The sequence below is a fragment of the Arctopsyche grandis genome, chromosome 5 (genome assembly GCF_051622035.1).
Source record: "Arctopsyche grandis isolate Sample6627 chromosome 5, ASM5162203v2, whole genome shotgun sequence".
Lineage (NCBI taxonomy): Eukaryota > Metazoa > Arthropoda > Insecta > Trichoptera > Hydropsychidae > Arctopsyche > Arctopsyche grandis.
In genome coordinates, this window is record NC_135359.1 from 24,282,732 (window position 1) to 24,294,662 (window position 11,931).

Genomic DNA, 11,931 nt, shown 5'->3' on the forward strand with positions numbered 1-11,931 from the left:
CATTATATGAAATTAAATTTTCACATGGATTTTTTTTACTTGGTTTTATTTGCGCTCACAGTAAGTTATCTGGTTTTTAATCTAACCAATGAGTTTTTCATGTTTTTCACACCTAACTTATATATGTTATAACACATTCAACTTTTTGTTTATCGCTTAATGTAATAACATTTAAATAAAACGTAAATTGCGTACATACAACTTACAAAACGTACATGCAACTTACAGATAGCTAATGTTCTATAATTTTAATATTAAAATTATCCCATTATTGTGATATCTTCATACAATATCTAACATTACATATATTACTTTTGGTAAATAATCAAAATTAATATTTATCTCTTGGAAGTTTCCAAAATTATTTTCAAAACATGACCATAAAACTATTTTATACTACATAAAATAATCTCACTGTGCCTTAAAACATATGGACACAATTATGATTTTTATTGCACATTGCTTCTGTACTCATATCGTTGCATGGTTGTATTAAATTAATAAAATATATGTTTCTTATTTAATCGAATACGTTTCAAATCCTAAAAAAATGATTAATTTTTATCTAATACATATTGTAATGAATGAATATCTTCAGTAAATCTTTGTAACGGAAGATTAATTTTTAAAATCTTGAATGGAATGGTGTGTTTTTTGTGTGTACATACAATTGAATGTAATATTAATAATGAACTATATTTTTTTCAGCCAAATGGTGTTTTACTGAACTCCTGGGTGCGAACCAGTTTCAGTGGCGTGCAGCGTTCTCTCGCAGACTCTCTCCACTCTGAAATTCCAGAGCAAGAGACCGTTCAAACAGGCTTAGAAGAGCGTCAACTTCTTCGAGATTTCATTCAAAGAAGTAACCAATTGGCCGAAGATAAAAGAATATTATATCTCACGTCAAATTTGTATCACCGTGCTTTAGATAAATACGATAGAAAAGAAGAACTGGAGTATGCATACGAAAGTCCGAATGTTATAAAAATGCATTTAAGTAATTCCTATATTGATCCAAAGCATTATTTAAAAAATGATCTCATTACAATGGATGTTAGCACATTATACAATTCTCCAACTAAATCTGATGTATTGTTTTTCAATCAACCACTTTACCATAGCTATCAATCTGTTTGGAGCAAACAACCTCCTCGTCTCTTTGACAGCATCAATAACTCTGTTCAGGCAGACTCGAATTATTGTTCCACTTTACAATCAGTTACAAATGATAATGCAAAACGTGAAGGTCTTGCAGAATGTGATTCGCTTGAAAAGAAAATTTCTTTAGATGAAGTCGTGTGATGCTAAATTCAAATTCGTTTCGTCAAAATCAGCTTTTTAACATATTGAATATTTATATTAATAAAGTTCGAAACATATCAATGAATCCACCTATTTGTAAATTAATTGTAATTAATTGTATCGTGTAGACTGGATTTTATTAATCTTACTTTTTCTTCACTACCCGTCCTATAAAAAGCTATCAGTTACCTGATGCTAATTTAACAATAAAAAAACTCGATTGATTGTGCCTGAAATAAGTGTAATTAGTTTATTTATTATTCAAACTGAGCATTATTCGTCTGACTGAAATGTAAATTTTAAGTTTTAGTTTTAAGTATTTATGATTTCTTTTCACATTTGGATAGCAAAATGACATGAATGAAAATATTTTAGTATTCAGCTCAACTTTATGTTAATTTTTATGGTGTTGCTGAACTTTTCTCTAATTTTTAAAATCATTCCATAAATGTTAGGTATGTATACTTGCTTGCATTCTACATAGGTTTGAATTTTACTTTTTCATTATATTTTAAATTGCATTAAATTACTTTTTGAGTTGGGCTTGGCCTCCACCTTAAAAAAAAAACAATTTATATGATAAAGTTGATTTTTGATTTTTGAAAATATGTTTATGATTTTTTAAGTTTTTTTATAACGGTGCTATAATTGCATTAATGTCATATTTTATAGTAATTTTCTCATGAATTTAATAATTATGGAATTATTCTGTGATATTCTCTTTCATTATACATATATTATAAAACTATTAGATTAAGTCTTATTAAAAATATTGCAGTTATACCTACATACATAAAATATTGTATACCATGTCAGAAAATTTATAACTTTTGTTATTATTTTTGTTGTTTGTATGAATTGTGAAATTTCATCATTATTATACTCAAAAGTATCTTGAATACGAGCGTTTAATATACTTAGTATTTTTATCCAGAAAGCTTAAATGTATAACTCTTATAAAAATATATGATGTCAATAAGAGAATATTTAAATGTTTAGTATAATGTAAACAAAATATACAATTATTTGCAAAATAAAAAAAATCATATCATTTTTTCTTTAATTTTCAATCATATTCTATCATTATATAGCATTTTGAATTTTAATGTCTTAATCAAAAAAAAATATTTAATGAAAAATGTGTTTTGTATTTATTACCATCATACATATGTATATCACATTATAATATTTCTCAATATTATTGAAGATCCAAAACATCATACCAAAAATTGTATAAATAATTTGAAACAGCAATCGAAGCATTTGAATTTAAATCTTAAATTATTTAACCTCCATTTTATTTAGTTATTAGCCAGAATGTTGTCAAATGTAATAATTAAAATGATTTTTGTAATGTTTCAATATATTTAAAATATACACTCCATGTAATCTGTAAGAAAGGACACATCTTTAAAAAAAAAATGAATAGATGTGATAATAATTATGTGATAACTCAGCCTGTGAGGGATTCCTATAGATATACACTTGCATATTTACATACTTATCATTTACTATTTTGCACGTGACTTCATTACATTTCTACAGCTAGTTTTGTTGAAAGACTATAAAACAATTACATATTTTCTTTCTCATTTGTATTATATTGTCTGTTGAAATTTGCGATGTACTATTGTAAATAAAAGCAATTTTAATAAATTATATCTAGCTTAAGTTACTTTTTCTATTCGTTGTAGAATTGTAAAATAATTTTAGATAGGCTTGTAAAGAAAGTGTAGGAGAAATATTATTAGGATTTCAATTAATACAATTGTATAATCTTTCAAATGTATTTATATGGTATATAAAAATATATTAAAAAAAATATTGTGGTATTATTTTCTACCCTATAACAATCCATCCGGTATTTTTAAAATAAGATTTTATGTAAAGAAAATTAACAAAACAATACTCAAATGCAAGACGGGACATTTCAAGCCGAGTTGGAGTCGTAAAAAACTAAAGACTACATAGACGTCACCCAGATTTCAAATTTGCAAACTTCAAACGCGTCTTAAATGATATTTTATCTCTATCGTAATGGCGGAGGATCCATTTACTTATATTGATGACCAAAATGAGCAATATGGCAAAGTATGAAAACGATCGGATAAGAGGCAAATTTTTTCCTGAATTGTAATAATAAGTGAAACGTAAAAGAGGTTTGTAAAAAATCAACCGACTCAACTCATTTTTAATATTTCCTTTAATTAATAGTATTAAGATATATTTCAACTAAAGTCTCCAATTTTATCGAACGATGTAAATCCATTAATAAATATAAATTTAATAATGTCATGATTTTAAAGTACATTATAATTTTTTTTTTTTTTTAAATGCTTTTTATTATTTCGAAATTATGTTCACAATACAATTTATATCTTTTTTAATAGCTACTGATCTACTGATCATTTTCTATTTTACAATTTAATTTAATTTGGTTAGTAATTACAGTATTATATTATTCTGATGTTAATCTAAAGCATAATAGGAAAAAGAGCTCAAAAACCTATTTACAATCCTTATACATTATAAATAAAATCGATGAATTGCAAGTATTTTGATGTTTTGTGACCAAAACCGATTGCTTCCTCCATCACATTCTTTTCTTTTTTTTATTCTCATTTTTTGCATTGATTTATTTTGAGAGTGAAATTCATACACATACACATTCATTACTTTTAATTTATACTTATTTCATTACCAATAATTCAATAAATTGGGTTACATATCAATTTTTAGTGGGTTTTTTTAATCACTTTATTTTTTAAATTTTGAACATCGCTATTATTTTCTTCTTAATATATAATTTCGAAAGAGACTTTGTAAGTAAGAATCCGTAACGTTAATTTAATAAAAAAAATTCTCATTAAATCACAAAACTTCATCCATTGTTACTACGTACATATGTAGATAAAGTAATAATGAATATATTGAAATAAATTTAAATAAAATAAAACTATTCAAGTAAATATAATAAAAAGTTTACTATTAGATTAGCCATGATTAAGCGATTTATATTACTAATACCGAGCGAAGCCGGGTAAAACCACTAGTTACTAATAATTTTATACATTGGCAAGAAAAGTTGATGTTTCTAAAATTGTTCAAGTTGGAGTCAGAGTCGGTAAATTTTGATCCAACTCCACAGCTCTGGTTGTAATGACGAATTTTAATGTATGCATGTGACTAACTATTTGTATAGACATGTATTTATGATAATGCAAGCATGTTTTACCCTTTTGGATCACTGGGTTGCAAAATTGTTAGGGTATCTCGGGTTAAACAATGCTGCAGCAGTGTAAACAGATGAAAAATTAAAATTAAAACTTAATTTTCAACCATTCATTTAAAAGGCTTCAATATTATTTCACAACAAATCACAATATTATTACCACTGATGGTCACCACTAAGACTCTGTGAACATGTTATTTTAGTGGTCCTACACTCTTACACGAGAGTAAGTTGAACCTCAAGATTTTAGCAGCAAAATGGAATAGTTAAATGACATGATAATGAAGTTCTTAGAAATTGTACGGTGTTGTGCACTTGGAAATCCTCTACATCAGTGCTTCCCAAATTGGGGGTCGCGACCCCCTGGGGGGCCCTAGGATTTCTCGCGGGGTCCGCGAAAATATTCAATAGAAAGTACTGTTCCGACTTTTGTAATGACGTGTGGCAAACAGTCTTATTAACTGATTGTCGATTGGCATTATTGACGAGTTGGCATTAGTGTCGGCCCAAGCGGAAATACGCGACGGTCGACAGAGTCACCGAGTAGACGGCGTACGGACAGCTTGTGTTCCGTACGCTCCGCTGGCCCACCACGTGCAAATTTTACATTTCAATAAACTACATCAAACCATTATCGAAGTCTTTTCCATGATGGTCACTTCGAACCGGACACCAGTAACCTAGGCCACAACACCAAACGGACAAACCAATAGGAAAAAACGTGGTCGAGAAAAAATGGATGTCAATTAAGAAATCGGTATCGTTCCTTTGTTACTATCCATACCTTTCCAATACTAATAACATGTTTGCTTCTATTTCAGCAATATATTGATTGATGTACAGAGGTACATGACCGCGTGATTGACGCAGAAAATATATAAATAAAAACATAACCTACAAAGACGCATGGGACACAGAGGTAATCCAAAATTATCGGAACGATCACATAAACATCGTAAAGGATATTCAAGTAAGTGAATGTATTCAATCTCAGGCAATCTGTTCAAAAGGCAATCATGTGGGTAGGTCAGTTTTTAAAAATATGTTTTAAAGTATAACAATTAATTAACGCGATTGTATAAAATAATATCGCGCTACGAAGGAATGTTTCATCGGTCGCATCGAATTTCGTATTAAAAGTGTAAAATCAGATGTAGTGTAAAATTAGCAAAGCACGTGGGGAATTATACTTGTAGCCCCAAAGTGGCTTAAACCAATTACATACCGGTATATTCATATACCGGCAGATCTCTTTGTTTCTTAATGTGTGTAGAAACTTTCTCCCCCCTCCCCCCTCCACAATAAATGTGGAATTATACTTGTAGCCCCAAAGTGGCTTAAACCAAGTACATACCGGTATATTCATATCGGTAGATCTTTGTTTCTTAATGTGTGTAGAAACACCCTCCCCCCCCCCCCTTCCACGATAAATGTGGAATTATACTTGTAGCCCCAAAGTGGCTTAAACCAAGTACATACCGGTATATTCATATCGGTAGATCTTTGTTTCTTAATGTGTGTAGAAACACCCTCCCCCCCCCCCCCTTCCACGATAAATGTGGAATTACACTTGTAGCCCCAAAGTGGATTAAATCAAGTACATACCGGCATATTCATACATCGGTAGATCTCTTTGTTTCATAATGTGTGATGAAACAGTGGTGATTTAAAATAAATCACAAGACTTGTAGCCCCAAAGTGGTTTAAATCAAGCACCCACCAATTTAGGGTTGTAATTTCTTCCAAAATATGTTGGATAGATTCTGGTGATAATAGTTAAAGTAGAATATTAAGATTCACGGTTAATCATTGAATATTATTACCTTATCTCTACGAATAGTTCAATTGACAGCTATAGTAGAGAACAACTGTATTTATGAGACGAAATAGTGCAACTTTCTGAAACAAATGTCAAGTGCTGAAAACGAGGAAATAGAAGCTTCGACTTCCAAGTCGCATAAAGGTCGAAATCCAACTAGGGACGTAGAACCTATTAGAGACAGGTCAAGCTCTAGAATACATCAGACTCGAAGTCAGACTCAATCGATAGAAATATTAGCGAAGGAAAATAAAGTAGAAGTTATAATGACGTCAATAGAATTAAGGTATTCAGGCGCGGTACAAAGACTAAAAGGAAAAATAGATAAATCCTCCGAATTAGATGAAGGACAGTATCAAACCATTAAAGAAGCATACGATTATGTCCGAAAACTCCATTACGAATATTTAGATAACCTTACAGACATACCGAAAGCGGCCAAAATAGACGAAGAGTACGATGCAATTACAATAACAGTTAAAAATCTTAAAGCAGCATTAGATTGCCAATCCTTTCAAGATAGTAAACTAAAGGTAGAGCAAGCAACAATTAAATTTGCTAGAGATAAGTTACCGACGTTAACCATTCCCACATTTCAGGGAGATCCATCTGAATGGCAATCGTTTCAACAAGCTTTTAAGAATATAATAGGAAACAAAACGGAATATTCGAATGTCACGAAATTGCAATATTTGCATCAATCCTTAATCGGTCCCGCTTTGGCAGCTGTATCAGGTTTAGATATTAGCTCAGACAATTACGAAATAGCTTGGAGTATTTTAGACAAGCAATATAATTTACCAAGACTTAATCTCAAAACTAGGATTAATTCACTTTGTGACTTAAAATTAATCACAAGAGAATCACATATCGAATTGAGAAATCTATTGAATCAGGTAACAGTGTGTATTAAAAACATTGAATCGTTGGGTTACGCGAGAGAAATTTTAGATCCATGGGTAACATGTTTAGTTCTAAGGAAATTACCTTTTAATATAGTAAGAGACTGGGAAATATCGCTGGTTAGCAGAGAAATGCCACCATATGAAAGTTTAGAGACATTCTTGCAGAATAGATGTAATGTATTACAATCTACTGCATCTGTAACTACGGTGAAGGAATTCCCTCATAGTCGTCAAAGAATCATGAGAACTCATGTCGCGAACAAAAACCCATCAAGTAAGGTAAACGCATGCGCATTCTGTCGAAATAATCATTTCATAGGCAAATGTGATAAATTCAAAGCAAAATCCAGTATGGAAAGAAATGAATTCGTTAAATCTAATAACATGTGTTTTAAATGTTTAAATTCATCGCATAAGATAACAAATTGCAAGTCTAACTATAATTGCTTAAGGTGCAAACAAAACCATCACACTTTGTTGCATCAGGACGATACATTTAGTTCCAATAATACGGGAAGGAAGTCAATTAATGCTCATTCTACTCATTTCTCTCAAAGGGAGATAATTTTACCGACGGTACAAGTAGACATTATAACGTCCAATGGAACGGTCGTTAAGGGTCGCACATTATTAGATTCCGGCTCACAAGTCAACTATGTTACCACATCTTTCGCTAAGAAGAATAACTTCAAGTTAGAGAAAATCTCTCAAAAAATTGTAGGTATCGCTAATCAAGAAAGTAGCATTCGTCACATCACCAAGGTGACCATAAGGTCTTCAACCACTAATTACTCAACCAAAGTGTTGTGTTTGGTATTACCAGAAATTACTGGCGAAATTCCAACTGTGAAACTGGATCAACAGTTAATTTCAATACCAGCGGGAATCAAGTTATCAGATCCCCTTTGGAATAAACCGACGCCAATCGATTTATTGCTCGGCGCCGAGATTTGCGTTCATGCTATGAAAGCAGGAACCATCCAGTTAGGAAAAGGTATGCCTATCTTAAAGGATACCGAATTCGGATGGACAATAGTTGGTCCATATCCCGAAGTAAATAATGCTCCAGGGAAGAGCCACATAGGCTTAAGTCAATTAGACAGTCACATTCAAAACTTTTGGATGATAGACCAGGTTCCTATGGTAAAACATCAATCTCTTGAGGAGAAAAGATGTGAGGAACATTTCCAAGCACACACATCACGAGATAAAAACGGTAGATTTTGTGTAGCTTTACCATATAAAAATTCCCCGGTAGTATTAGGAAGTTCATTGCACATTGCGGAGAAAAGACACAAAACTTTGGAAAGACGTTTTTTAGCCAATAATAATTTAAAAATGGAATACAATAAAGTTTTAGAAGAGTATATAAATTCAGGACATATGTCAGAGTGTGAACCTCCGGAGGCACATGAGGTTCATTGTTATTCACCTCATCACGTCGTAGTTAAGGAGTCTAGCCTTACCACTAAATATCGTGTAGTTTTTGATGCGTCCGCAAAGACAACGTCCAATATCTCACTAAATAATATTTTGATGGTGGGACCTAGTGTCCAATCAGATTTGTTAAGTTTACTACTCAACTTTCGACTCCATAAATACGTGATTACTGCGGATATTAAGCAGATGTACCGACAGATTCAAATAGCAGAGAAAAATAAAAATGTACAATTAAATCATAATTCGTTATGGTGGGACGGCCCTAGTTGGTTGAAATTAGATGAATCACGATGGCCTCGAAGACCTCCTGAGATCACAATAGATCTTCCAGAGAGAAGGGTAGTCACTAACGCTACCCTTGTGAGGGAAAATAATTAGATAGATAAATATTCTCATCTTCCAAGACTCCTTCGAGTTTTATCATATGTTCGTCGGCCACTAAGGAATAAACAATTAAACGTTAAAGAAAATAACGAACCGTCCGCTTTCGAATTAAAAGATGCTTTAAATAATTTGATAAGGTTATCGCAAATGGAATCATTTCCATTGGAATATCGTTTGCTGAGCAAGGGACATCCAATTCCCAGTAGCAGTAAATTAGCTAAATTGTCCCCTCTATTCCACGAGAATTTAATTTGTGTTGGAAGTAGACTTCCTCTGGGAACAACTCTATCAACGTCACCCATTATCTTGTCAAATAAGCATAAACTTACACACATGATTGTCCGAGATGCGCACTTGAAATATATTCACTTGGGTACTCAAGCCTTACTGTCGTTATTGCGGCAGACCTATTGGCCATTGGCCGGACATAATACTGTCAAAGGAGTGGTGCGTTCATGTGTCATTTGTTTCAGAAATAAACCACTGTCACACAATAGATTAATGGGATTACTCCCGCTTGAACGTACCACTGCGAATTTTCCTTTCAGTCATGTGGGGATAGATTTCGCAGGACCTTTTCCTGTGAAGAGTGGTTGCAATAAGAATTCTAAGATAATTAAGGGTTACGTTTGTGTCTTTGTGTGTTTTTCCAGTAAGGCAGTTCACTTGGAACTTGTCGGAGACTTAACGAGTTCAAATTTCTTAAATTGTTTAAGAAGATTCGTAGCCAGACGTGGCAGGCCCAATACGATATATTCCGACAATGCTACTAATTTTGTCGGTGCAAGTCGTGAACTCGTTAATTTAGTAAAATTAATTTACGAACGTCCTCATGAGGAGAAGCTACTACGGTATGTAGCCTCCGAAGGGATTCGTTGGAAGTTTAACCCGCCAAGGGCGCCTCACATGGGAGGGCTGTGGGAAGCAGCGGTTAAATCCATGAAGATTCATTTAAACAAGGTGTTAAAGGCCACCACCTTAAATTTCGAATCATTTTGTACGGTATTGACTCAAATAGAAGCTTGCATGAATTCCCGTCCTCTTAGTCCCTTGTCTTCGGATCCACTAGACCTTTTACCCCTCACACCTGGACATTTCTTAATTGGCAGATCCTTACTCGCTCTTCCAATGGAGGTTAAATATAACACTAATGTCCATGCCAATCTGCTTCAGATACAATTGACCACAGCAGCATTTTGGAAACGTTGGTCGGCGGAATATTTACATTCTTTGCAGTTACGACACAAATGGAAGAAGGACTCGAGCAACAATCTGAGTGTGGGTCAAATGGTCCTGTTAAAGGAGGAACACATGCTGCCAACCCGATGGGTCTTGGGTCGAGTCACTAAATTGTATCCCGGACCAGATGGCAGAGTTCGAGTCGTCGACGTCTTTACTGCCAGCGGAGAGTTTCGTCGGTCCAGTCATCTAGTGGCGCCATTGCCGATTCTACCACAAGGACCACTTGACAGGAAGGAAGATCAGCAAGAGGGAGGAGAAACAGCAGCTTCAATTCCGTCAACTTCGGTAGCTTAGTTTAACCCGAAGACACTACCCCCAACTCATATTACTTATTAGATGTAATCATGAGTTTAAATCATTCAATGTTAATAGTAGTACTCCGTAATTCACTTTAATTGTGTTGTGTGTATAATTTAAGCTATTTTCATTTTAACATTCGGCAGTATATATCTCCGAATTTAATCTAATCATTTTGTCTTTATAATATAAGACTTGTCTCATGTCATCACTCGGAAGGATTATATCCGAGTTTAAAATAAACTGTTCAAATTTGACAGTTAAAATTAGATTCATGATTTGTTAATGTTAGTCTCCAAGCCACACTTAATGGAGCATCTTAAATTATTTCATGTCTACTTAATTATAACCTGCCGGGAGTCATCCGCAGGTCTTATGTTTCTTGTTATGAAAACATAAGTTAACTCTTACTGTTTATAGTATTTATGTGAATCATAGAATAAGTAAATATTATAATACTGAACATTTCGATGTTTAACGTAGAGACATCTATAATCATAGTTCGCCTTCATTTCCTGCTTGTAGGAATGAATGAATGACTTTCCAATTTACTTTTAATTTAGCAATGTTTGTGCTACTTGTTGATGAAATCAAGTTAACTTAGGAGCATTACACTCACTAATCAAGTTTAGTTGATCGGTAATAGCTGATCTGTCTTGACAACTGTAACAGTGTCAACATTGTATTGTCTAAGTTAACATCAAGATGAGGAATGCTTAAGTTTTAAACCATATACAGTCCACTCTCTCTTCTTTAAAGTAAACTTATCTTGTAATGCTTATTCACAGCTTCAAAGGAGATTTCAAAAATTTTAATGTAAATAGAAACAACATTCACCAGAGGTATACCTACAAGTTGAAATATTACTGAACCAATAAATTGATTTTATCCTCACACTGGATGAGGCAAAGGTTTCATTATTCACCCTCTATTTAATTATTTTAAGAGCTATGATTTATTGTAAACGACTCGTCAGTAATGCTGTAACTCTGTAGAATAACTGTATTGTTCAACAGTTTTCCTATGTGGGACTATGTTCCGACTTTTGTAATGACGTGTGGCAAACAGTCTTATTAACTGATTGTCGATTGGCATTATTGACGAGTTGGCATTAGTGTCGGCCCAAGCGGAAATACGCGACGGTCGACAGAGTTCGAGCAGACGGCGTACGGACAACTTGTGTTCCGTACGCTCCGCTGAACCACCACGTGCAAATTTTACATTTCAATAAACTACATCAAACCATTATCGAAGTCTTTTCCAAGTACAAATATTCATTTATGAATATTTTTCCACATTACATATTTAGG

The 11,931-nt window shown here is 33.0% G+C and overlaps 2 protein-coding genes across 3 annotated transcripts in view; both read left to right on the plus strand.

Moving 5' to 3' along the window:
* Positions 1-2,418, plus strand: part of jvl (javelin-like) — a 134,884-nt gene extending 132,466 nt beyond the window's left edge. The window contains exon 6 of one of the 2 annotated variants that reach the window (XM_077431393.1): positions 709-2,418. The gene's annotated coding sequence lies outside the window, so the exon portion shown is untranslated. The remainder of the gene's footprint in view (positions 1-708) is intronic. The other variant, XM_077431394.1, reaches the window with a different exon arrangement.
* Positions 2,419-5,066: 2,648 nt separating this feature from the next.
* On the plus strand, positions 5,067-9,280 carry LOC143911945 (uncharacterized). Its single transcript, XM_077431044.1, has 2 exons — positions 5,067-5,737; positions 5,868-9,280. The coding sequence occupies exon 2, from the start codon at positions 6,443-6,445 to the stop codon at positions 9,074-9,076; it is 2,634 nt and encodes an 877-aa protein (XP_077287170.1). The 5' UTR covers positions 5,067-5,737; positions 5,868-6,442; the 3' UTR covers positions 9,077-9,280.
* Positions 9,281-11,931: the final 2,651 nt, after the last annotated feature.

Bases quoted from the DNA above. Each gene is read 5' to 3' on its own strand.
- LOC143911945 (XM_077431044.1), top strand. From the start codon at position 6,443: ATGTCAAGTGCTGAAAACGAGGAAATAGAAGCTTCGACTTCCAAGTCG.